A 27094-nucleotide genomic window follows, 5' to 3' on the forward strand; every position below is an offset into this window, starting at 1 on the left:
GAAACCCCTTGAGGCGTGTGTGTGCATGTGTACTAGGGATGGGTACCGAATTCTGTACTTTTAAAGGTACTTACCGAAACACGTCGGTACTACCGAGTATCGATTCACGTGAGATACCAAAAAATAAAAATAAAAAGTAAATATATATACTGTATATATATATATTTTTTTTTACACTTTTATTTGTTTTAACCTTTGTTCTTTTCATGTCAACGTTCACATGCAAAATATACGCTTACCTAGGATTTGACTTGATTCAACAACAAAGCAGTCGGGCCCCCGACTGTCGGGGTAATGGCAAGCCGAAAATGGTCGGATTTTTTTTTACGACTGAGGTAGGTAGATTACATTTTTAGAGACTAAAGTACCGAAAAAATGTACCGTTGGGTACCGGTATCGATTCACAGGTACCGGTACCGTATCAGTTCAAATGTGAAAGGTACCCAACCCTAATGTGTACCAGCTGGATTCGTAAGATGTGTGTGATGTGTGTTGTGTGTTGTGTGTGTGTGTGTGTGTGTGTGTGTGTTTGAACCAGGAAAACAAACAAGGATTCTATGGACTGGAATAATGTTACCACTAAATGTGTGTTGCTTTGAAATACAGCTACCATAGCATTATCTAAAAAAAGATAAAAACAATGGTTCATGTTTGTACATTTTCAAATTGTGTCATTTCAGGAAATAGCCTCCTAGATAGCAGACCTACTTCACATAACGCTCATAGACTATACAGACTGACACAAATAAGTTGTGGCGAGCTGTTGTGTTACATGGAACCAAACACAGAGCCATCCTGACTGCACCAAAATACTTTTTTTCCTCAAGAAATCTGCTGCTCAACGAGTGCAGACAGAGTGGAGGTAATGTAACGTTAATTATTCACGTTAACTGTGACTTAACATGACATCCAGAATGTTCTAATTGGAGTTCATCGCTGTGAATGACAGCAATACATGAAGAGCACGTTCATTAGGGGTGTGGATGGACATTTCTCGATTCTAAGATGCATCGCAATGTGGATGATTCTGCGTCGATGCAGTGACAGAACATAATCGATTATTAATCTATTTACTCTCTTACTAGCTTTTATGTTCTTTTACAATGTAGCGCTTTGGGATTTGCTCCACAACTATAAAGCGACCAAAAATCAAATATATTATTATTAACCCTTTGGGTGCCGTTAACGTAGAACTACGTTTCCGTCGCCCAACGGTTGAGTGCCGGAAACGTAGATCTACATTTTTCTCACGGTATTTCTTTTATTAGCTATTGCCATTCATAATTCAGCGGGGCACCTTGTGCATGCTGTACTGAATGTGTCTGAGCTGGCAGACAGTCTTATACCTCCCTCTAACGCCTTTGGCCGCTATTGCACTCCATTCGAAATTATGTAGTTTATTTTATCTACCGAGCTGCGGCGTGGGGGCGGGTCCTAAACACTCTGGCAAAACACGCGCTTGTAGGGATGGCTTGGACAACGGACCCCGCCCACCCGTTCATGTGCAATGCCCAATAACGTCAGAGACAGGATCGGTGTGGATAACTGGAATGGCGATCAGATAATTGGATTCTTTTTTTTGCATTACATCAGAGACCAGGGCCCTCATTTATCAACCTGACGTACGCACAGATATGTGCGTAACCCGTGCGTACGATAATTTCTAAGCAAAGTGTGGGATTTATCAATTTGAACTTGTGCTTGACTTTGTGCGTATATTTAAGCACAGGTCGGACCATGCGTAGTTGACGCCGGTGGTAGAATATATTATTACAACAAGGAAATAAGCACTGACTGCGCTCCGCGTAACTCAACTCGTTATTATTTTGCGCATATATTGCAGAAATACGGGAACGTTTTGATTATATTTAAAAGGCTTTGCCATTGTTAAACGTAATAAGTGGAACCCCGAAGCTGTAAGCAGAATACAAGTCATATGAACACCCACGATATAGTGTTCTTCACCCTTCCTATAAGAGAGAATAAAAAACGCATTGCAACGAGAATAGACTGAGGTTATTTGTTGAGTGTATGTGTAGACAAAACCCTTGCAATAAATGTGTCTTAAATGAATGAAAAGCATACATGCTCTGGACACAGAGTATATATCGTGTGGGTGATATCATGACTTGTATTCTGCTTACAGAAGTTCACTTATTTAGTTTTACAATGTCAAAGCCTAAATCAAAACGTTCCCGTATTTCTGCAATCTATGCGCAAAATAATAACGAGTTGAATTCTAACAAAGAACGTATTACATGCTGGTAGGCTGATAAGAGTAAACTATGATATGAATATGAATATGATATGATATAAAGGTATACTGGTCCGTCCGTGAGGATATCGAGGACTCGGATAGCCATTTGAGAATATAGGCTAAAGCGACGGCCTATAGCCTATACATATTATTTAATGTTTTCATAAGCGTAAAGATACAACAGCTAGATTAATGATCAAGTTAGTTTACTGTATGCAGGCTTCGCAGGGCTGTGTGTTATTATATATGCGCAAATTACTGTTGCATAATGTAGGCTGGCTGCTATTATATGTAATTCATATAGGCTACCCAATACCAACAACAAAATAGATTGTATCATATGCCTCTACACACATTATATTATACACATCATATTATATCTTGGTTCGGCAGCGCCTCTGTGAACAATCTCTCAGTTTGCTCCATCAATAAACAAATCCAGTAATGTGAACGGGATTCCACTCGGTCAATGTACAGATAATCCGCGATGCGCATTTTGGCTGATAATGTGCCGGTGGCCGGAGTCTCATTCAGGCCTAATTGTATTTAATTCAATTGTAATGTTATTACTGGGGTATCTAAAACATCACAATGCAGATCAGGGTTATCCACTGACTGAAGCCATAATGACTGACCAGAAGTACCACGGGCTCATGACGAGCGCACATAATAGGCATTGTAGAGCGCAGAGTTGGCCTGCTGAAATTGATTTAATTTCAGTCATTACAGTGCTTAATGTCGGGTCATCTTGTCATTTATTTCTGTCAATGTGCTGGTTCTGTAGCAGGACTGGGTCAGTCAACATCCTTGGCTCCCGGCGCACCGAAGATTATACGTTAAATTTGTTGGTTGGACCTCGGTGATCAATCTCGCTCTCAGTGAAGTCTCTCAGAGTTCGCTCGGGTTAGTAAATTTTTCCACATTTCATGGGGGTGTTCCATTACCGTATATGGTTAATCGGGCGGTTCTGGTATGCAAATACGTGAAAGTGTGCACGAGCCTCAGCGTATAGAGCAAGGTGATATTTATCATGACAGGTGTGCGTAGGACCTGTGTACGCACGTGTGATAAATCCAGTTTTTTTTTTGCGTGCACACATTCTAAATTCTGTGCTTAAGTATGGAAATAGAACATTTTCTAAGGAAAATTGATAAATGAGGGCCCAGGTAAGGACTCTATATATCCAATCTTGCGTTGATCTGATATTTCCCCTGCCCGCGATTGAAGCTGTCTGTGTGTGCTGTGTGTGGCTGTTTACCGTTGGGTGCAGGAGGGAAGGGGAGCGCCGCGCTCCAGGGCCCATTTCATGTATGCGCGAGGAGACATAATAATGATAATCTAGCGTTGATTTCAGGAAGATTCGATAATCAGGCGAAAAATTACAACGTGATAAGTGGATTCCACTAAAACGCTATTTTCGCGTCTTTTTCCCGGAATTACTCAGAAGCACCCAAACTATATTCATATTCAAAATGGTATAAAACAGAAATGTACAGTTGCACATTGACCAGAAGCAACTCACTGACAATCGACGGTGTTATTAGACCCATAGCTATAATATAAAATTAGTGATGCACGATATATCGGCCGCCGATATAAGATATAGGGCCGATATGGGCCAATAAAAAAAGAAAATATATATATATATATAACATTTTTTACATGTTTTGGCCTTAAATAGTTTCAAAATATCAGTCATTTCTGAAAATAAGTTACAAAAGTAAAAAAAATTATGCGTTTTGGAAAATAGCTCTTTATTTGATTATCATAAAAAAGTGTTTTCTATACAGAGATATCGACATCGGTAAATATCGGTATCAGCCAGAACATCAATATTAATATCGGTATCGGCCACAATTTTCACATCGGTGCATCACTATATAAAATATAGGTTTAGCTCTACAAACAAGGTGAGCGTTTACATGGGGTTAATGGACGGCAAGGCCAGATGCACTTCCCGGAAGGGGCGTGGCACCCAATGTGTTAAAGCCAGTGCTCTGGTCATGCATCCACTCAACTCATAGAAAATAAAGCATCAGGCTATTCTAAAAGTATTGATACTAATAAAATGGAGTATTGAACCGTTTTTAACAGCTGGGTATCGAGATACCTTTCTAGTATCTGTATCATACAACACCAGTAAAGACATTTATTTTGACATTCTGATTTAAGAACTTTCTAAATAAAAGTTAATTTATCTGACTGCTTGTTTTAATTGATGAAAAGGTAGCCATGTTTGTGCAGTAATATAGATTATAAAATTGAGGATGTAATATATTATTGAGCTAAAGTTAATTTCGAGCCCTGAAAGGGTGCTCGATACCGCCGTCTAGCTGGATGCGGCCGGTATTGCACTTTGGCGACTCATTCCCTATGGTAACACAAAGGTCCCTGGATGAATAATGAATACAAATATTGAATAAAAGGAAAAACGATCAAATAACGAGTATACTCGCTGTTGGTGTTCAACAATTGGCGCCCAATAACGAGTAAACTCGTTGTTGGCGGGGAATGTGTTAACTGGGACATTGAAATCTTCCAGGACCATGTGGACTGGCACCAATGTGTTCTAGCGGAAACCCTGGTGCGCATGTAGCTGTTGATGAATAATTTAAACAGATTACAGGGCTTTCCCTAAACACAGAGCCACTGTGACAACGGGCCAGCACCACCCTGTGTTTTAAATTTAAATAAAGCTTGGAGCCAGTGTATAAACAGACGCATCATTGTTTAATACGCGATTACTTGGTCCTCTGTTCCACTGTGCGTGTGTGTGTGTGTGTGCCAGCGTTTCCGTTAGCCGGTAATTACCGGTATTTGACCGGCAAAATCTGTTGAAGTCCGACATATTTAATCTCTCCGGTCATAATGTCCGGTGAAAATAATTCCCTCTAAGCACAATTTGATTATTTGAATTGTATTAAAATAGGCTAAAATTAAATAGCCTATGCGATGAACGAAACAATCATTACATTTGTTTCATCGTTGCTTCTAATAATGACAACGACGTTGTCAGCGAGAGCTTAGTGCTGGGTTTGCGAGTGCATGTGCAGCTGCAGAGCCGGAGCTGCACACCAGCAGTGCCGGCACAGTGCAGTACTCCAATTCAGCCATTGGCAATTCAGCTGTTGGGTGGGGAGCGCTGCTGAGCGGTCCCCAGATAGAGCCTGAAAACAGCTGAATCTGCTGCTCTGCAGCGACATACTCTCGTAAATAAGTCGTTGGGAGGTGGAGAGTCATCACGCAAACCCACGATAATGTTGCCGTCTCTCTCTGCCAAATTTCTCAGTTCTTCGCTTGATATAATTAATACAAATGTCCAATATAACGGAATTCGTTAGCTCATAAAAATTTGATTATAACAGACTGCTGTTTATTAATGTTGGGCGACTGCCCACAGACACCTATTTGATTTAAAGTCGGCAGCAGCACGGAGTCTCGGGACTTATTTTATTTGGAATATAATGACTGTATACGCAAAAGTAGCCTAGTTTTAAGTTAAAATATTATAAATCTACATGCCTTGAGGATGTCATTCTTTTGTTTTGTTGTCATTCTTTTGCCTATCAATTGTTTTTAAGCTCAATAAACTCTGACCGGAATTTCTCTCATTTGACCGGTAGATTGAAATCTACCGGACACTGAGGCCGGCAACAATTTTTTCTAACGGAAACCCTGGTGTGTGCACTGCATGCATGCCTATATTTTCGTGTTCAACATTACATTTTGCAACCTTATACACTGTACTTATATAACGTGTTTGGAACGTACCCTTGTGTTTGCCATTTTATTGAAAATTAGTTTTTAAGTTGAAGGAAATGACAGCAAATGGATTTTTTTATTGCACATTTTTTGCCACCCGGACGGGGGGCACAGCCTCCCTCAGGACCACCCCATAATTGCAAATCAGCACCATCTTGTTTGAAAATCCTGGGGAAAACCCTGGATTAGGATATCAACCACCAAACGTTTTGTGATGTTATGAATATTAACACATTCACGGCCATTGGAATTCCCCATCTAGCTATAGCTGGGCCAGCTTTCCATTACACACTTTCACTGTGCGTCACGTTGTTTGTAGAGCTAAATTTATATTTTATATTATAGCTATGGATACAATATCATGGTAATTTGACAGTAAGAACCTTCCGTTCAAGATGCAAAAAAGAAAGAATTTTTCCATCCATACGTTCCCGTTTTATACCATGGTGAATATGAGTGTTGGGGGGATGGCTATGAAATACTTGCACGATCAAGCTGAAATTTACGACAAATTGTTATCTTTTTTTTTTTTTTACTTTTTTTTTTTGCGTTTATTGCTTTTCTGGTCAAGCATGACAGACAGAAACAGGTTGAAAATGGGATGTAGAGCAGGGGAAGACATTCTGAGAAATGACGGCGGGTCCGGGAATCGAACTCGTGTCCCCCAGATCCATGACGAGCACGGTTTTTTCCCGACGCAGAAATAGCGCAGAGATATGCGGTGAGCTACGGGAGCTCCCCTCGACAAATTGTTCTTACCTGTGGCCGGTGGGATTCCAAAAAGAATATTCCAATTATTTGATCGCCATCTGGTAGATCGTATGTCCATTTGGTCGACGACATAACCCACCACAGCATAATGAATCGGGGGTCCCGAAAACTATTAAATGCGATTGGGTGAAGCACTAGGTTCAGGTTAGTAGAAACGGGCGTCCAGAGCATTTTCAGTGTGGCACCCGGTCTGGAACAGGGGTTACTGCATTCTCGATACAGCGCTACTAGCAGGATCTGTCCGGTACTGCACCTTCGGAGTCCCGGTATGCCTTTTACAGGCAAAATACAGCTCCCTGACATTGAATAGGGTATTAAAAGGGAAAACGAGTTAAAAACGTATATATACGTTTTTGGCCGTCAACTGCTGGCTCCCAATAACGTATATATATATATATATATACGTGGTTGGCCGGGAGCGTGTTAAAGCAGGGGTTCCCAAAGTGGGGGTCGCGAGCCGCCACGGGGGGGTCGCCAGATGATTTCAAGAAAATATATAATAATAATCAAAAAATAATATTTTTGAACTTATAAGCAGGCCAGGCCAGTGTTTCTAGTTGCAGCAGCGCAATAGTTAGATAACCTAGATGGGGAACAACCAGGAGATCACTGCAACTCACACAAGTTGGAGAACTATCTCTCTCTCTCTCTTGCTCTCACACACACACAAAGGGAGCCGCATGTGATTGGTGGAGACGGGACCCCTGTTGTTGCTAATCATCAAGTTTCAAGTTTCTTTAATAGTTGTCATACAGAAGTACAGAATACTTTCATACAAAATGCTTCTTACTGTTACGCTCCAGAGACTGTGCTAGACAAGATAGTATCAAATAACATAGTATAGCATGTAATTTAGAAGAAGAAAATGAGGTCACAGTGTTCGGTATAGACATATGTACAATGTTCTGAGTTACCATATAATATACAATACTATGCAGTGTACTAATGTACAGTACTATATAGTGCAAAGCAGAAATGGGATGAGGTACAATTTAGGTACAATTTACAGTAAGGTGTACGAGTTGTAGTGCAATCCTTCATCAATAAATATAAAGTGTGGGGAGTGGGTGCTACAGTGTGTTTGTTTAAAGTGGGTGTGTGCTATAAAGTGTGTGGAGTGGGTGCTACAGTGTGTTTGTTTAAAGTGAGTGTGTGCGTGTGGATGTGTGTGCTATGTGCGTTTGGTGGTTGTTGTTGTGTAGTGTTCATTGTTCGTTTAGCAGCCTGATGGCCTGGGGATAGAAGCTTCTTCTGAGTCTTTCTGTGCTCGCCTTGAGACTCCGGTATCGCTTGCCTGACCGCAGCAGTTCAAAGAGGCAGTTGTTCGGGTGACTGGAGTCTTTAATGATTCTCTTAGCCTTGCCCTTGCAACGCTTGTTGTAAATGTTCTGGAGGGTGGGGAGCCCCCCTCCAATTGTGCGTTCGGCTGAACGTGTCACTCTTTGTAGTCTGCTTCGGTCTTGTGCAGTGCTATTCCCAAACCAGGAGGTGATGTTGCCAGTCAGGATGCTCTCTATTGTACATGAGTAGAAGTTCTTAAGGATCTTCTGACTGACTTGGAACTTCCTTAGGCGCCTGAGGAAGTAGAGGCGTTGTCGTGCCTTCTTCACAACACTGTCAATGTGTGTGGTCCATGTCAAGTCCTCGGATATGTAGGCTCCGAGGTACTTAAAGCTGTTGACTCTCTCAACCGGTGCCCCGTCGATGCTGAGGGGGCTGTAGTCCTTGACCCCCGACCTCCTGAAGTCCACAATCATCTCCTTTGTTTTGCTGACGTTCAGGGAGAGGCTGTTTTCCTGGCACCATCCCGCCAGGACCTTGACCTCTTCCAGGTAGGCCCTCTCGTCGTTGGCAGAGATCAGGCCCACCACCACTGTGTCGTCAGCAAATTTGATGATTGTATTGCTACTCCGCTGAGCCACACAGTCGTGTGTGTACAGGGAGTAGAGGAGGGGACTCAGAACACAGCCCTGGGGGGCCCCTATGTTGAGGGTGATGGATGAGGATGTGCAGTTGCCTGCTCTCACCACCTGGGGTCTGCCAGTCAGGAAGTCCAAGACCCACTGGCAGAGGTCATAGTTCAAGCCCAGGTCCCTGAGCTTGGCTATGAGTATGGAGGGGACTATGGTATTGAATGCCGAGCTGTAGTCGATGAATAGCATTCTCACATAGTTCCCCTGCCTCTTGTCCAGGTGTGATGCTGCTGTGTGCAGCACATGGGCTATGGCGTCCTCCGTGGACCTGTTGGGGCGGTATGCAAATTGCAGGGGGTCCATGTTGATGGGGAGGGAGGAGCAGATGTAGCCCTTTACTAGCTTCTCAAAGCACTTCATGGCTATGGAGGTGAGAGCTACAGGGCGGTAGTCGTTGAGGCAAGCAGGCTTGGATTTTTTGGGTACAGGGATAATAGTGGACTTCTTCAGGCAGGTGGGGATGACAGCCTGTTCTAAGGACAGGTTAAATATGTCAGTGAAAGGGCCAGTTGGTCGGCACAGACTTTTAGGACGCGGCCGTCCGGACCTGCTGCCTTCCTGATATTAACTTTTTTAAAGGTCCGCCTCACCTCATGCTCTGTTACCCTGAACACTGCGCCTCCATCAGCAGCCGACCCCCCCCCCCCCCCCCCCCCTTGCCGTGGCTTGTGAGCTGGTGTTGTTATTACCAGCATCAAACCTCGCATAGAAGGTATTGAGGTCATTTGCTAACACATGCTAGCCTGTAATAATCCCCCCCAGAAAAATCTAATTTGCATTTGATATATTGCAAATATATGCCATCACACACACTGGCATTTAAAGGGTTAGAATTATAAAATGAATATGTGGTTTTATGATCAGGGCTGAAGTTGAATAAAATATTGTATTTTTTTCAATCTGACATTACAAAAAAACTGAAAATCCATCAAAATCAGTGTTCTTGCTAATCATACATATGCTAGCCTGTTTTTTTTAACAATAATTTGTGATGGCATCACAAACACTGGCATTTAAAGGGTACAAATAAAAGAAATCCTGCACCAGAATGCTCTTTTGTCTTTGTAACAAAAGATTCCTGGTGGGGGACCCCCAGCTTAAAAAGTGGCCTGACTGGGGCTATATTTTGCACTATATTTCCTGGCCTGAATGATTTCCCGAGTCCGGCCCTGGTTAAAAGCCTCCAATGCAGGGCGGTCAGGTGGCGTAGCGGAGATTGCGTTCGTCACCAACACCGGAGACGCTTGATTCGCCTGTTCGAATCCAGCTCACAGCTCCGGCGTTGTCACCAGCTTGGCTGGCCGTTAACACTAATACAATTGGCTGTATTAGAGGGTGGGAAAGCTGGCGGGGTGGGTCCGGGTCGTTGTAAACAGCGACTCCTACAGTTCGGTCGGGGCGCCTGCTCAGCGCGGATAGGATCTAAGGGGGGTAGTGTGATCCTTCCACACGTTACACCCTCTCAGTGAGAGTCCGCGCTGCCAGGTGAAAAGAAGCGGTTGATTGGCTAGACGTGTGTCGGAGGAAGCACGTGATAGCCTCCACTCTCCCAGACCGACTGTGGGGGGTAAGTGCGCAGCGACCAGGAAGGGGATTGGGAATTGGCATAACGACTAACATTGGGATGGGAGAAAATCGGAGGAAAAAGGAGGGGGGGAAAAGATTTATATAAAAAAAAAAAAAAAAAATCCAATGCTTATTAGTGTGTGTGCGTTTGAACGTTTGCATGTTGCAACCATACATTTCCATTTATAAAAAAATAATAATAATAATAAGATTTATTATATTATTTAAACAATTTTTTTTACCTCGTATAATAGTGGGGGTCGCGGCTCTCTGACACCGTTATTTGGGGGTCGCGGCCTGAAAAGTTTGGGAACCCCTGTGTTAACACTTTCAGAGCCCACGCTTAATCTTGATTTACCGGTTGAATGCCCACCATCCACTTCAATGTTAGCGTTAATAACGCCTAATCTATGTTTTAAATTATGGCTATGTGTCTAATCTGCCCGTCGCTTATCAATGACTTCTTTTCCAGTCAACATTTTCGAAGCGGATTGTTTTTTTATCGGTTCATTTTCGTTTTATAGCATTTTGAAAAGCCCTCGTTTTCAAGGAAAATAAAAAGATTCCATGATAAACGCCCTGTAGGCCTACTGGAATATTCTAGAATACACAAAAACGTTGTCATTTTTCGGCCTATTTATGAATAGTTTTCAAATAAACGCTAGATTATCGATAGTATATGTGTACGTATGCACGCTGAGGCCGCAAGCTGAAAATCGATTATCTGATTTCCTCAAAGCGATCGCGCACACACACAGGGCAAACGCTGAAATCTCAGCGAATACAACTCTGATTATCCCAAGACTGGTAAAATAGATTTTACCTCAGATCAGATGTTCTCCAAAAAGATCATTCCAATTCCTGATCGCCATTCCAAAAATCGATCACTACTATCTACTATCGAATATATATTCCAGGCTGATTCCCGTCGCGCGATCACTTCCATGTTGAGCAGACGGCATGCCACAGCTCAGGGAGCCAGCTGGCCCCGCCTCTACATATCACTGATCCCAGGTCAGTCTAAGCGACTGACGTGCAGTTTTCAGGGATAGACGATAGGGGGCGCTTTTTTCCATTCTGAGCTGCTGGAGGAGCTGGTGTACCAACGGGAGACTCGGTTGATGAAATATGAATTCAGATCGCTAATAAAAAAATAAACCGATAATTGTCGTCGTGGGCATTCAGGGGGGGCTGATAAAACATCGTATGACGTTTTGGGCATTGAAAGTGTTAAAGGACAGACCTGGATGTTATGTTGTGTTAATGTTACATTGAAGGACTCCCTTTCTCTCTGTGTGTGTGTAAGTGTGTGTGTGTGTGTGCGCGCGCCCGTAATGACATTTTACTGTTTTTTTTCTGATTTATTGTTTATTATTATTTTGTATTATTTAACTATTTAATTATTATTTAGTTATTGCACTGCACTGGCAGTTGAACTGCATCGAACTGAACTGAATTGAAAAAAAAGGAACCTCATAACTGAACTGGCACTGGACATTGAACTGCACTGGCACTGTTTGCAGATGTTAGTTAAAAACATAATTTTTTATTGTTTTTTTGTTAAATCCAAAAGGAACAAATATGAAATCCGAAAACAGGAAAAATAAAAACAGAGAAATCCGAAAACAGGAAAATTCATATCCAAAAACAGGAAAAGATAAAAACGGATTTCATAGGGCCCTAGTTAAGGTGAGTTAATATATTCACTCTGAAAATCTGCTCCGCTCTGATAAACTGACTCTTCGGTCAGAGCGTCCAGTGTGCATTCTGAGCCCTCAGAACTTTCAAAAGTGCTCGCTCTTACACACTGAAAGCCAATTTACCTTAAAACAAGTTTAGTTTAGCTAACGCCATTATGCATCGGAGCTGTGGTTTCGCTGTGATAAACATGGCTAACAAGCAAATCAATTCTTTCTATTTTAAGGAATGTTCTGTAGGATATGTGGGCAACATAAGAAGCCAGACGCGTGGGGGCTCCAGTAGCTCACCGCATATCTCAGCGCTATTTCTGCGTCGGGGAACACCGTGCTGCGTCACGGATCTGGTTGACTCCGAGTTCGATTCCCGGACCCGCCGTCATTTGCCGAATGTCTTCCCCTGCTCTATATCCCGTTTCACCCTGTATCTGTCGGTCATGCTTGACCAGAAAAGCGATAAACGCTAAAAAATAAAGTTAAAAAAATAAATAAAAAAAGCCAGACACGTGCGTTCATTGAGTCGCCCTGCCAGTCCTACCGAAAGGACAAGTTATCTTTCAGGAAACCTAGGAAAATCAAGTGCAATGACCACAACTGTGCAATGTGCCATTGAACCATTGGCTTTGTAAGGGTTGTAAATAGTTTGTGTTGTATGTGCCCCCCTGTATTGTAATGTGTGTTGTAACTACTGTATGTATAATTGTAAGTTGTAAATAAATATTGTTAATATTTATTGACCTAATTTATGTTGTTTCATTTCAGCTCAGTGTAGAGAAATGCACAGATACTAACAACCGCCTTACTGCTCGCACGTCTCTATGACGACACTGTTGACACCACGTATCCGCGATACGCAATGCCTTCTGATTTGCTGCTGCATCTGACTGGAACACATTACAAAACACCCTTAAACTCACTGCCCTCACTGCTTTTAAACTAAATCTGCAACAAATCATAACCGACTGTTGCACCTGCTGACTGCCTCCCAATCGCACGCATAGCCCTCAGACTCTCCTCCCCGTGGGCCCCCTCACCTACCTCCCTCCTTCTCCCCCTTTCTTCTCTCTCTCCCCCTCTGGTTCTCACTTTCTCTTTTCCCCTTTCTCTTTCCTTCTCTCTCCCTTATTTATTGTTGTCCTTGTATACTATTGCTACTGTAAATTTGTATTTTATTTACTTGTATGCATGTACACAGGGATTAAAGCAAAAAAATATCTCCTCACTGAACTTTTTTTCAGGCCAAGTCATATTCTTATTTTAACCTCGACTGTATTTTTTTTTTAATAGCGTTAGCGTTTTAAGGGAGCCTACTTGTAGAGCCTACTGTCCTGACTGTGACTATAGACCCTACTGTTGTGGTTGTTGTGCCAGGCAGGGAGGCTGTGTGCTGGAGAGCGTGAATGCAAGTCTTGTGGCTAGCTTCTGATTGATGGCGAGCTAGCACCATTTCCCCATTACTTTGAACCATGAACTAAAAGGCTTGTTATCATACAAACAAGGGACTAAACACGTTATGCCACAACAATGTGGAAGGCCCTACCCAAAGCCGTAAAAAAATTTGAATCCTATTCCCTACCCACATTCAAAACCGCTCTCAAAGAGCACCTACGGGAGGCTGCCATTCGAAACTGGCCACCGTAAATGTCCAACCCCCCCCCAATGGACAGTCTCCTCCCCACCGTATGTATATATTTTTTACCACCCACCCCCACCCCCTCCTAATGTACAGTCTCCTCCTCATCATATGTATATATTTACTGTTAGGATCTCTGGGTAACAGTACTGTATATTTGCATATCGTATATGTGACAAATGTAACAGTACTATATACCTGTATCTGTATGTCATATATGTCCCTATGTCATAAATGTCACTATGAATTGAAAATGGGGGACCCTGATGTAAACAAGACAAACGTCTTTCTCTGGTCTGCAACCCCTTAACAATTGTGTGTATTGAGCCGTACTGTATTGTACCCATTCTGCAATCTGTTAATAAAATGTTCAATCAATCAATCAAAACACTGGATGTTATGTTGTGTTAATGTGATGCTGAAGGACAGACCTGGATGTTATAACTTATGTTGTGTTAATGTTATGTTATGCTGAAGGACAGACCTGGGCCCTATTCCCCGTACCTGGCTAACTGAGTTAGCCGGATAATTTTCAGCATAGCTTGACTTAAGCCAGACATTTCCGTTCCCCGACGTCGGATTTTCTAAATCGCCATGGTAACAGATCAGAAAGTTTGAACCTGGTCCGGAGCAGGGTTAAATTCAGTTAGCTGGATGAACCATGGCCACACCCACGCAAAGAAATGCCAGCTCGTTTCCTGAAATAATTATCACAGTGTAGATCTACATTATACCATTCTGAATTATGTTTTTGTGCTTCGTTTTCCTAGAGGGGGCTTTTGAAATGTAAAATAATAGACCTAAAATGCTGATAATAAATCATATTCAGCCTATAGATTTACTTTGTCCTAAATAATGCACGTCATATTTATACGGATACGGAGCTCGGAGTCGCGATACACACTGCATGTGGTTATTTTAATAACGGCACATTGCAAATGTGAATCCCGCAGGGATATTTTTACTAAATGAAACCTATCGGGCGTTTGGCTCTGATTAGTTTCATATTCTCTGCTGTGGATGTATTTGCTTAACGGAGCGCCCGGATTGTGTTTCATTCAAGCATAAATTGAAGTGTCTATGCTAGGGGTGGGACGATACATCGATCCAGATCGATATATCGATCTATTATCAATTATCAAATAGGATCGATGCAACGTAAAAAGATCGATTCATATTGCGATACTCTTATTTTGAAAATCCCCTCGTGAGCATATCCACCCGGCTGGCTGCAACAACAACAGTAGCTCAGCACAGCTCAGCGTGTGTAGACGTTAGACAGCATTGCTTCAGAGTCCGCCTATTTTGCCCGAAATAAGTACCCGTTGGTTTTTTCCCCACAAGGGGTCAAATGCATCTAACATGCTTTCCATCCTCGCCATTCCTTTATGCCCACGTCGCGTTAAATACCTAAATTAACGTTGCGTTAGCGTGAGCTAACTAAGCTAAGCTGATAGAGAGAGCAGCAGAGGTCCACTAGGGACTGGGAAGGAGGGGGGGTTACTGCATTCTCGAGAGGCCGGTACTGCACCTTCTGACTCCCAATATGCCTTTTCCAGCCAAAATACAGCGCTGTGATAAGATATTAACACTTTGACTGCCTAAAAACGCTTAAACACGTCATTCCCGGCCATGCTCAAGTTGCCGAAGACGCTTTAAAGCGTCTTTGATATCAATATTTCAAAAATCTGGGACCGGATTCATATTTCCCCTCCGCTGGCCTGAGATCCACCAGGAGGACCCACTGAGCTCTCTGGCGGTTCAGGAGCGCCATCTGGTGGCCGATCGGCGCAATCGCTTAACAGGAAGCGCAGTAGAGGTTTTGCTGGACGGCCGTATTACTTCCGGGCACTCGGTACATGTCCCGGGACTCTGGCTCGTCACACTACACAGCGATCGATTGCCAATAACTCGATAAACAACATGATTTGGACGTATATACCATTATACAAGCTGGAGATGGACCGGGTAAATCGCCATCCCATAATGATAAAATGTCTACTCTACGATGATCGCCCAACGGCGCGCGGAGACTGGGGTGAGTTTTAGCGTGTAACGTTACCGTCTTCGATACTAACTGCTATTATCAACATTTGACCCACATTAGATGATTGGTATAACGCTGCCCACGGAATTATAAACGCCCCCTAGCCCATCCGGTCAACATCAGATGACGTGTAGTAACTTCTAGAAGTACGTCTAGTTGGAATTTTTTATATCGCGCTGATTGCCATAAAACTGTATTGCATCATCAATATAATGTATTTGGGGCTATAGATCACGTTCTGGAGAAAGCTGCAAAAAGAGATGAAAACATACTTATACATTAGACCATACTTTACTATGAATATGTGAATGAAAAAGTTTAACGTTGCTACACAATGAACAATACATATAGGACTTTGAATGGGCCCTAATAATGGCAATGTAGCAATATAATTTAAAAAGTTATAGCCCTGCAAAGAAGGGGAATTTCTCCATAGACAAATAGAGCCGGCAACCTACGGTTGATAATGAATTTAACCCATGGCAGCCAAAGTGTTAATATCGGAAAAAAAGAAAAACAAAACAAAAAAAATTAAATGTCTGGAAGCGATCAAAAATAAAAATGTCAAATGATATTTCCATTGCCTTTTTAATTTATTTAAATGTTACTGATGCACCTGAATCGAATCGTATCGTATCGTGGCAGACTTTGTGATATCGGAAAATATCGTATCGTTGTCCAAAGAATCGATATCGTATTGTGATGAAACTGGTGATTCCCACCCCTAGTCTATGCGTGGATTGTGGATTATGAATTACGAGGAATCTGAATCTGTGGATTGTTGAATTGTATCACTGTCACTCAAACGTTATTGTGATATTGTAACTGGGATTAAAATGTCTGATGAGATGCGCTGTTTGACTGATTTGAGAAATTGAATGAGCCATTGACATTAATGCATTTGAGAAAATGCATGTATCTGTTCAAGCACTGTTATCTGATGATGAACGTGTCACTGGTATAAACCAAAGGTTAATCAATTCAATGCATGTATGGATTATGTCCGAAAAACAGATTAAAACCTGATTAATAGTGAAACTGTTAACTGTATAGCCGGCTCCAAGCCTCTCTGACACGTTATTTCGGGGGTCGCGCCTTGAAAACTGTGTTTATATATAAAGTACATGATACCTAAGCCGAGCGCATACAGTACAGATATCCTCATAAGCATATATTAATTCATATCAATTAGATACTCTTTGGGCTTGTTTGTATCTACTTATTCTGAAAGAGTTTAACTACCGGTAATTATTTTCGCTAGCAATAGATCTCATTCGATTATTCATTCCATTAAGCCTACTGCCATCAGGCACATTTAAAGAAATATAATCTGATTGATTGGGGTAATGAGGGACTTAACATTAGCCAGATTATGCATTTAACTTGTCGGCGAGGCTATTGAGCCGTACTGTATTGTACCCATTCTGCAATCTGTTAATAAAGTTTTAAATCAATCAATGCAGTTAGAAAATCAGGATTTCTGCGATCGACACCTGCTGTCTTTTCAGCTGAGGCGGCCGCGCGCAATGATCCTGAGTATCAAGTCTGGTTCAAATTAACGAGACTGAATCCACCTTCGCGGATTCAAACATAAGGTTAATTGAATCTGGATAATGGGACTTTTGATCGACTTAGTTGAACCAAGTACGGGGAATAGGGCCCTGGATTTTATGTTGTGTTAATGTTATGCTGAAGGACAGACCTGGATGTTATGTTGTGTTAATGTGATGTTATGCTGAAGGACAGACCTGGATGTTATGTTGTGTTAATGTGATGTTATGCTGAAGGACAGACCTGGATGTTATAACTTATGTTGTGTTAATGTTATGTTATGCTGAAGGACAGACCTGGATGTTATGTTGTGTTAATGTTATGCTGAAGGACAGGCCTGGATGTTATGTAAGGGATAATGTATAGCTACGAGGTCATTGTCGCAAAATAATTGACCGACACAGAGTTTAGAACACCGATGCGCAGCCGAGGTGTTTTAAACGTCAGTGAAGGTCAATTATTTTGCGACAATGACCGAGTATAGGCTATACATTATCCCGCTTATTACATGGCTAACTTACTAACAATATACCTAATTCATCGACAAGACGAGATCAAATGCAGACGCAGTTGTTCTGTGGCTCTGTCAGCCCAAATTAAGTGATTATTATTATCGGCAGCCGGCAGGTCTGTGGTCTGATTGCATGACTGAGTGCAGCTGTGCATATGCTGAGCAGCACTGATACAGTGTGTGTAGTGGGCTTGATTGGTCCAGCTGCGCACAGCGGTCATTATTGTTCGGCAGAGGTCCGTTATCGAGTAATATCGGACCTCTGACGAGCGCTATTGACCAATCACAAGCAAGCATTTCGGCGAATGTGAAAACGCCATGTAATAAGTTGTGTTAATGTGATGTTATGCTGAAGGACAGACCTGGATGTTATGTTGTGTTAATGTTATGCTGAAGGACAGACCTGGATGTTATGCTGTGTTAATGTTATGCTGAAGGACAGACCTGGATGTTATGTTGTGTTAATGTGATGTTATGCTGAAGGACAGACCTGGATGCCTGAGGTGGTGAAATAAGGGATCTCGAACTTGACGCTGATGGGCGGCTTCCCCTCTTTGTCCTCCGCCTCCACGCTGGGCAGGCCGAAGTGAGCTCTCATCAGATACTCCTTTCCACCCTGTTGGGAGTCAAAACCACCACATTAAACACAGAGCAGCACACGTATCCTTTCGCCTTGAAACTTGAATTGTCATAGTGTTTGGTAACCATCTGACTGATACTCATTATTCAGAGTTAATTATACTGTTTATTGTCTCATATTTTTATATTCAGATCAAATTGTATTACCGGTACCTATATTAATGCATTTCTACTATTACCCTGCCCATACCTGTACCTCCCCTCCCCTGTGCTGCCGAATTTCCCCAAGGGGATCAATAAAGGAATATCTTATACTCAAATTGCCTATATTAATGTCTTTCTACTATTACCCTGCCCATACCTGTACCCCCCCCCCCCCCCCGTGCTGCTATGATGCCCCGAATTTCCCCAAGGGGATCAATAAAGGAATATCATAGTTGACTCATTGATATATTTAATCTATTTATTTATTTTAACCTTTATTTACTCTTTTTCAGCAATGCCCTGCTTCACACTCACACAGTTCAACACATTCACACCTGGGAGCTGCCCAGTACAACCAGTCTGACACTGTTGACCACTAAGAGCTGCCCAGTACAACCACAGTCTGACACTGTTGGCCCCTAGAAGCTGCCCAGTACAACCACAGTCTGACACTGTTGACCACTAGGAGCTGCCCAGTACAACCACAGTCTGACACTGTTGGCCCCTAGAAGCTGCCCAGTACAACCACAGTCTGACACTGTTGACCACTAGGAGCTGCCCAGTACAACCACAGTCTGACACTGTTGGCCCCTAGAAGCTGCCCAGTACAACCACAGTCTGACACTGTTGACCACTAGGAGCTGCCCAGTACAACCACAGTCTGACACTGTTGACCACTAGGAGCTGCCCAGTACAACCACAGTCTGACACTGTTGACCACTAGGAGCTTTCCAGTACAACCACAGTCTGACACTGTTGACCACTAGGAGCTTTCCAGTACAACCACAGTCTGACACTGTTGACCACTAGGAGCTGCCCAGTACAACCACAGTCTGACACTGTTGACCACTAGGAGCTGCCCAGTACAACCATAGTCTGACACTGTTGGCCTCTAGAAGCTGCCCAGTACAACCACAGTCTGACACTGTTGACCACTAGGAGCTGCCCAGTACAACCATAGTCTGACACTGTTGGCCTCTAGAAGCTGCCCAGTACAACCACAGTCTGACACTGTTGACCACTGAGCAGCTCCACTGGAGCAGTTGGGGGTGCCTTGCTCAAGAGCACTTCAGCGGTGGGTACTGAGAGTGGGAGTTATTCAATCACTTCCCCTATAGGCTTGCTGCGGTAGTCTGTGGTTAATCTGTCTTCAGGCATTAGTTCATTTTCGCATAAGTACCCACATCCATCAAATAAAAAAAACTGTAAACTGTACATTTGTTATCAGTACTTAGTCAGACAACATTATAAACAAATGTGTCTGCGCCGGTCTGCACGGACAGTAGAGCAACTTTATAGAGTACAGACAGAGTAGCTTTCACTTTCACTCTTAGACTAGATTTAACTTCATGTGAAGGAGAGAAAGAAAGCTCTAGATACGACGATGGCGGAGGATTTAGCAATCTTTCGCATTAAACGCTGCAGCAGTGAAAGCTTGACTGGAGAGGATCTCGGAGGACCAGTCCAGACCAGCAACAGTATGTTTGTGCAATGCACTATAAATAAGGCTGTTACCCGTCAATGAACAGATAGAAAATTTACAGAAGGTATTATTGTTCGTTGGCATTTGTAAATTAGAACCTAATGTCAAGTCCGTCTGTCCAACAAATGGATACTACTAATGAATAAAAATAATTATAAAAAACAGACAGACGAACAAACAGTGGATCAATGTAGCTGCATGACATTAAAGATTAAAGTAAGCGCTCTGCAGATATTGAGCATAATTTTGTAAAATGTCTGGCGTTATCGGTAATACTGGTGCTGTCATGAGTTTATTAGTCATGGGAGATGTCCCATCACCGCGGCAACCCTACTCATATTCTTATATTCAGAGTTAATTAACTCGAGGGACACCAACAAACTGAACAAGCTGGTGAGGAAGGCTAGCTCCGTGGTGGGAGTCGAGCTGGTCAGACTAGAGGTGGTGGCAGAGAGGTGGATGAGAAGGAAGCTGGCTGCTATCCTGGAGAATCGCTCCCACCCCCTCTATGACGAGCTAGTCAAGATGAGAAGCACGTTCAGTCACAGACTCGTACCCCCCCGACACTCAACTAACCGCCTCGGCCAGTCCTTCATACCAGCGGCCATCAGGCTCCACAACAGTGGGCAGCGACTGCTGCCAGACATCCAACTACTAGGAACCACCTAGTAGCCGACTCCCACCTAAAATGACCTTATGCATACCGTACCTTATGTGAATACTGTATACATTTAGCATTTTTTGATCATATATTAGATTAGATTTAGATTATTAGATTATATATTGTAACTATTTATTGTAGGGCAAATATAACAGAGGGCATACATACCCTCATCTCGCACCTTGTTGCCCATACGCACATGTCCAGAGTTAATTATATTGATTTGTTATATTGTTTACACTGCTTTTTTATTGATTTTTTTTTTACTTCTCCACTGTACTATAATTATGTCACCTGTACCATGTCTTATACTACATGTACCCCCCCCCCCCCCCATGCTGCCTGAATTTCCCCAATGGGATCAATAAAGGAATATCTTATCTTAATTATATTGTTTACACGGTTTATTTTTTCTCATATTTTTATATTTAGATACAATTGTATTGCCTATATTTACATATTTCTACTCTTACCCTGCCCATACGTGTACCTCCCCTCCCCCCTCCCGCTATGACACTTGAATTCCCCCAAGGGGATCAATAAAAGAATATCTCATCTCATCTTCCCCTCCCCGCCGGTCCGGGGGGATCAAACCGGCGACCTTCTGGTCACGAGCCCTGCTCCGCTAACCTTCTCTTCACCACCTGAATGACACTCAAAAGTGAATAATCGCTCCACTCACGGGGAAGGACTTGATGGACCAGACGATCTCGCTGGCCTCAGGGACCCACTTCACGCTGCCCACCGTGGTCTTGAACTTGGGCGAGTCGGCGTCCGTCGGCACAGGAATGTGGATTTCTACGTTGTTGGCCGTGGAGCGCCTCTTGAACTGACTCTTAGCCTGAGAGGACGGAGAGCAGGGAGAGTCGACCGTTAGCTGCCGCTCAAACGGTGTGTAGTGGTGTGTGTGACAACAATGTTACGGCTGGCATGGTGACCGACAACGGGAGAAGTTTTCAAGATTCATGTTTTGTTTTATTTGTCACATATGAGGTACATGTACATTACAGTGAAATGCTTGGTTCTGTATGAGCCTCCTGAGATTGTGCTTCATACAGTAAAAAAAAGTATAAAAAGAATAAAGACCAAACAATATACAAAACTAAAGTACAAAATGCAAGCACATTTCTAAAATGAGGTAGAGATGTAGTGCAAATCTTTTTAGTAATAAATGGATACAATAGATAAAATATGGTGTGGTGTTAAAAAGTGTTTAAAATGTCTAAAGTGAATGAATGTTTATAAAGTGAGTGTGTGCATGTGGGTGTGTGTGGCTGTGTGCAATGTAGGGCTGTCCCCGACTAAGGATTTGGATAGTCGACTATGATTGGCCAAAATTTGCCGTTAGTCTACTATTAGTAGACAAAAAAATAAAAAAAAGTATACCAGTAATATTGTTTTAAATTTTGTATTTATTTTTTTATCATTCCATTTGGGCTGTGGGGGGTGCTTAACACATTGAGTGCCACGTCCCTTCCGGGAAGTGACCACTTCCGTGCCGCCCATTAACCCCATGTAAACGTAGTTGTAGTTTGTAGAACTAAACCTATATTTTATAGTATCGCTATGGGTCTAATAACGCCCTTGAGTCTCATTGAGCTACTTCTGGTCAACGTGCAAAAAACAGATAATTTTTTCATCCGTACATTTCCGTTTTGAATATGAACATAGTCCGGCCGCTTCTGAGCAATTCCAGGGAAAAGACACGAAAACAGCGTTTGTGTGTAATTCAATAAACACGGTAATTTTTCGCCTGATTATCGGATCTTCCTGAAATCAACGCTAGATCATCACTATTATCCTTTGTGGTGCACGCAATGTTGTTTAGACCGGCGCCCCCCCCCTCCTGCATCCCAACGGCAGAACAGCCAGACACATAAACACATATAGCTTCAATCGCAGTAGAAATAAATATCAGATCAACGCAAGCTTTCATATATAGTGTCCTTACCTGGTCTCTGAAGTAATGAAAAAAAAAGAATCCAACAATCTCATCGCCATTCCAGTTATCCACAGCGGTCGTCCCTCCGACGTTATTGGGCATTGCTACGGGCGGGCGGGATCAGTTGTCCAAGCCATCCCTATAAGCGTGTGTTTTGCCGGAGTGTTTAGGACCCGCCCCCACGCCGCAGCTCGGTATAGAAAATAAACGAACCCATTTCTAACCGGGTGCATTACTGGCCGAAGGCGTTAGAGGGCGGTATAATACCGTCTGCCAGCTTAGACACACTCAGAACAGTATGCACAAGGTGCCCTGCTGAATTATGAATGGATATAGATAATAAAATAAATACCGTGACAGAAACGTAGATCTACGTTTCCGGCACTCAACGATCGGATGACAGAACCGTAGATCTACGTGAACGGCACTGAAAGTGTTAATGTCTGAAGGAGTCGACTGAAGGCTTCTTGTCCTCTGCAAAAGCATGCAATTGGTCCACTGATGGATACATCTTGATATTTGTCTAGTCTAGTGTGTTCATTAGATGGGTGAAATCCTCTTTCAGTGCGTCTGTGCCTGTTTTCGTAGGCAGTTAGCCTCTGGTATGCGTGCCATTAGCGTTAGCCACGCTTCTAGGCCTCTTTTCTTTTGGAAAGAATGATACAAAAATATATATATTTTTATAATAATAATAATAATAATTTTTTATTCCACTAAGAGGTTGGCAGTCGACTACGGCTCCTTTTGACCGATTAGTCGACTAATAGGGGTCAGCCCTAGTGCAATGAATGTAGAAGAGAGAGCGAGTGACCGACCTTTATCATGTACTCTATTCGACTGTGGGAGTGCTTCTCAATGACGGACTCGATCCAGATCAAAGGCTTCACCTGAGGAGAGAACGCTGATATTTTACTCAATTCAAATCCATATATCAAGCCTTCAGATGAACTTCAGTCCACTTAGATGTTTTTTTTTTGTTCAAACTGTTCAATGTGCTTGTGTTGTACAGTCAATGGCGATGTCAATGTCAAGTGTCAATGTTCCACGTCACTGACCTATCTCAAACCCTGCCCTCTTTTCTTGATCTTCCCATCACAACTGTTGCTTTCCTTGTCTGAGAAAAGCAACAGTTTTGATGAGGATCAAGAAAAGAGGGCAGGGTTTTAGATAGGTCAATTGCAGTCTCTACTGTTTTTAACTTTGAATGTCAATTTACACTTACAATTACAATTAACTAACAACTTACTGTCTGTGGGTAATGAGATTTGTGTGAAACTTCAAAGAAAATCTATGTACATGGTTATAGTCTGTTATATATACTATGCATATGGCTATAGTCTGTTATACTATATATATATGGTTATAATCTGTTATATATACTATGCATATGGCTATTCTGTTATACTATGCATATGGTCTAAATGTTTAATGTGAGCGATTTGCAGTGTCAAATTTCCCTCTGGATAATAAAAGTATTTCTATTCTATATGGATGTATACGATTATAGTCTGTTATATATACTATGTATATGGATGTATATGGTTATAGTATGTTATATATACAGTATGTATATGGATGTATATAGGTTATAGTATGTTGAATGTATATGGTTATAATCTGTTATATATATACTATGTATATGGTTATAGTATGTTATATATACTATGTATATGGTTATAGACAGTATGTTATATATACAGTATGTATATGGATGTATAGGTTATAGTCAGTCTGTTCAATGTATATGGCTATAGTTTGTTATATATACTATGTATATGGTTATAGACAGTATGTTATATACAGTATGTATATGGATGTATAGGTTATAGTCTGTTCAATGTATATGGATGTATATGGTTATAGTCTGTTATATATACTATGTATATGGCTATAGTTTGTTATATATACTATTATAGTCTGAAGATTCAATCCAAAGGCGACAACATTAAAAAGATCACCCTCACTGAACCAATCTCACATGACACATGACATGATCGCCCCCTATTGGGTAAGGGACATTACTACAATCAGCACATGCAGTCACATGTGTATGGAAACAGGTTGCAAAACCAAACGTAATGGACCCTTTTCTCAGACGTTTCATTGCAGGGTAATCCCCGGCTGCAGCTTATAATAGGTACATTTGACTAAAATCATGTGTTATTCCCATATTGACCTGCAGGGTAATGGGAAGTGTGACATTCTAAAACCTTTCAGAAACCATTTTGTGAGAAATCAGACTTAATATTTACTGCCCCCGTCATTAATTTTGACCAAAAAAACAGTGTGTGATTCACAATATAAAGAAAATCCCTTGAAATAATAACACAATTGATAGATGAGAAACGCTGAATGTCCTAGATACAAATTCAGCAGCGATGGCTGGTACTGTAACAGCTGGTACTATAACAGCTGGTACTGTAACAGCTGGTACCGTAACAGCTGGTACTATAACAGCTGGTACTATAACAGCTGGTACCGTAACAGCTGGTACCGTAACAGCTGGTACCATAACAGCTGGTACTATAACAGCTGGTACTGTAACAGCTGGTACTATAACAGCTGGTACTATAACAGCTGGTACTATAACAGCTGGTACTATAACAGCTGGTACGGTAACAGCTGGTACTGTAACAGCTGGTACTGTAACAGCTGGTACTGTAACAGCTGGTACTATAACAGCTGGTACTGTAACAGCTGGTACTGTAACAGCTGGTACTATAACAGCTGGTACTGTAACAGCTGGTACTATAACAGCTGGTACTATAACAGCTGGTACTGTAACAGCTGGTACTGTAACAGCTGGTACTGTAACAGCTGGTACTATAACAGCTGGTACTGTAACAGCTGGTACTATAACAGCTGGTACTGTAACAGCTGGTACTGTAACAGCTGGTACTATAACAGCTGGTACTATAACAGCTAGTACTATAACAGCTGGTACTGTAACAGCTGGTACTATAACAGCTGGTACTGTAACAGCTGGTACTATAACAGCTGGTACTGTAACAGCTGGTACTGTAACAGCTGGTACTGTAACAGCTGGTACTGTAACAGCTGGTACAATAACAGCTGGTACTATAACAGCTGGTACTATAACAGCTGGTACTATAACAGCTGGCACTGTAACAGCTGGTACTGTAACAGCTGGTACTATAACAGCTGGTACTATAACAGCTGGCACTGTAACAGCTGGTACTGTAACAGCTGGTACAATAACAGCTGGTACTATAACAGCTGGTACTGTAACAGCTCGTACTATAACAGCTGGTACTATAACAGCTGGTACTGTAACAGCTGGTACTGTAACAGCTGGTACTGTAACAGCTGGTACTATAACAGCTGGTACAATAACAGCTGGTACTATAACAGCTGGTACTATAACAGCTGGCACTGTAACAGCTGGTACTGTAACAGCTGGTACTATAACAGCTGGTACTGTAACAGCTGGTACTGTAACAGCTGGTACTATAACAGCTGGTACTATAACAGCTGGTACTATAACAGCTGGTACTGTAACAGCTGGTACTGTAACAGCTGGTACTATAACAGCTGGTACTATAACAGCTGGTACTGTAACAGCTGGTACTATAACAGCTGGTACAGCTGGTACTGTAACAGCTGGTACTATAACAGCTGGTACTATAACAGCTGGTACCATAACAGCTGGTACTATAACAGCTGGTACTGTAACAGCTGGTACGGTAACAGCTGGTACTATAACAGCTGGTACTATAACAGCTGGTACTATAACAGCTGGTACTATAACAGCTGGTACCGTAACAGCTGGTACTATAACAGCTGGTACGGTAACAGCTGGTACTGTAACAGCTGGTACTATAACAGCTGGTACTGTAACAGCTGGTACGGTAACAGCTGGTACTATAACAGCTGGTACTATAACAGCTGGTACTATAACAGCTGGTACTGTAACAGCTGGTACCGTAACAGCTGGTACGGTAACAGCTGGTACTATAACAGCTGGTACTGTAACAGCTGGTACTGTAACAGCTGGTACTGTAACAGCTGGTACGGTAACAGCTGGTACTGTAACAGCTGGTACTGTAACAGCTGGTACGGTAACAGCTGGTACTATAACAGCTGGTACTATAACAGCTGGTACCGTAACAGCTGGTACCGTAACAGCTGGTACCATAACAGCTGGTACTATAACAGCTGGTACTATAACAGCTGGTACTATAACAGCTGGTACTGTAACAGCTGGTACCGTAACAGCTGGTACCATAACAGCTGGTACCATAACAGCTGGTACTATAACAGCTGGTACTATAACAGCTGGTACTGTAACAGCTGGTACTGTAACAGCTGGTACTGTAACAGCTGGTACTATAACAGCTGGTACTATAACAGCTGGTACTATAACAGCTGGTACCGTAACAGCTGGTACTATAACAGCTGGTACCGTAACAGCTGGTACTATAACAGCTGGTACTATA

The 27094-nt window shown here is 42.3% G+C and overlaps 1 protein-coding gene across 1 annotated transcript in view; it reads right to left on the bottom strand.

Moving 5' to 3' along the window:
- The window catches only part of ap1m1 (adaptor related protein complex 1 subunit mu 1), a 55778-nt gene that overhangs the window by 20642 nt on the left and 8042 nt on the right, over nucleotides 1–27094 (bottom strand). Inside the window, exons 8-10 of the mRNA XM_084327504.1 lie at nucleotides 23453–23524; nucleotides 21378–21536; nucleotides 18259–18384 (exon numbers count right to left, since the gene is read on the bottom strand). Of these exons, the coding sequence (XP_084183630.1) occupies nucleotides 18259–18384; nucleotides 21378–21536; nucleotides 23453–23524 (357 nt within the window). The remainder of the gene's footprint in view (nucleotides 1–18258; nucleotides 18385–21377; nucleotides 21537–23452; nucleotides 23525–27094) is intronic.

The sequence above is a fragment of the Notolepis coatsorum genome, assembly GCF_963971535.1.
Source record: "Notolepis coatsorum genome assembly, chromosome: 13".
NCBI classification, from domain to species: domain Eukaryota; kingdom Metazoa; phylum Chordata; class Actinopteri; order Aulopiformes; family Paralepididae; genus Notolepis; species Notolepis coatsorum.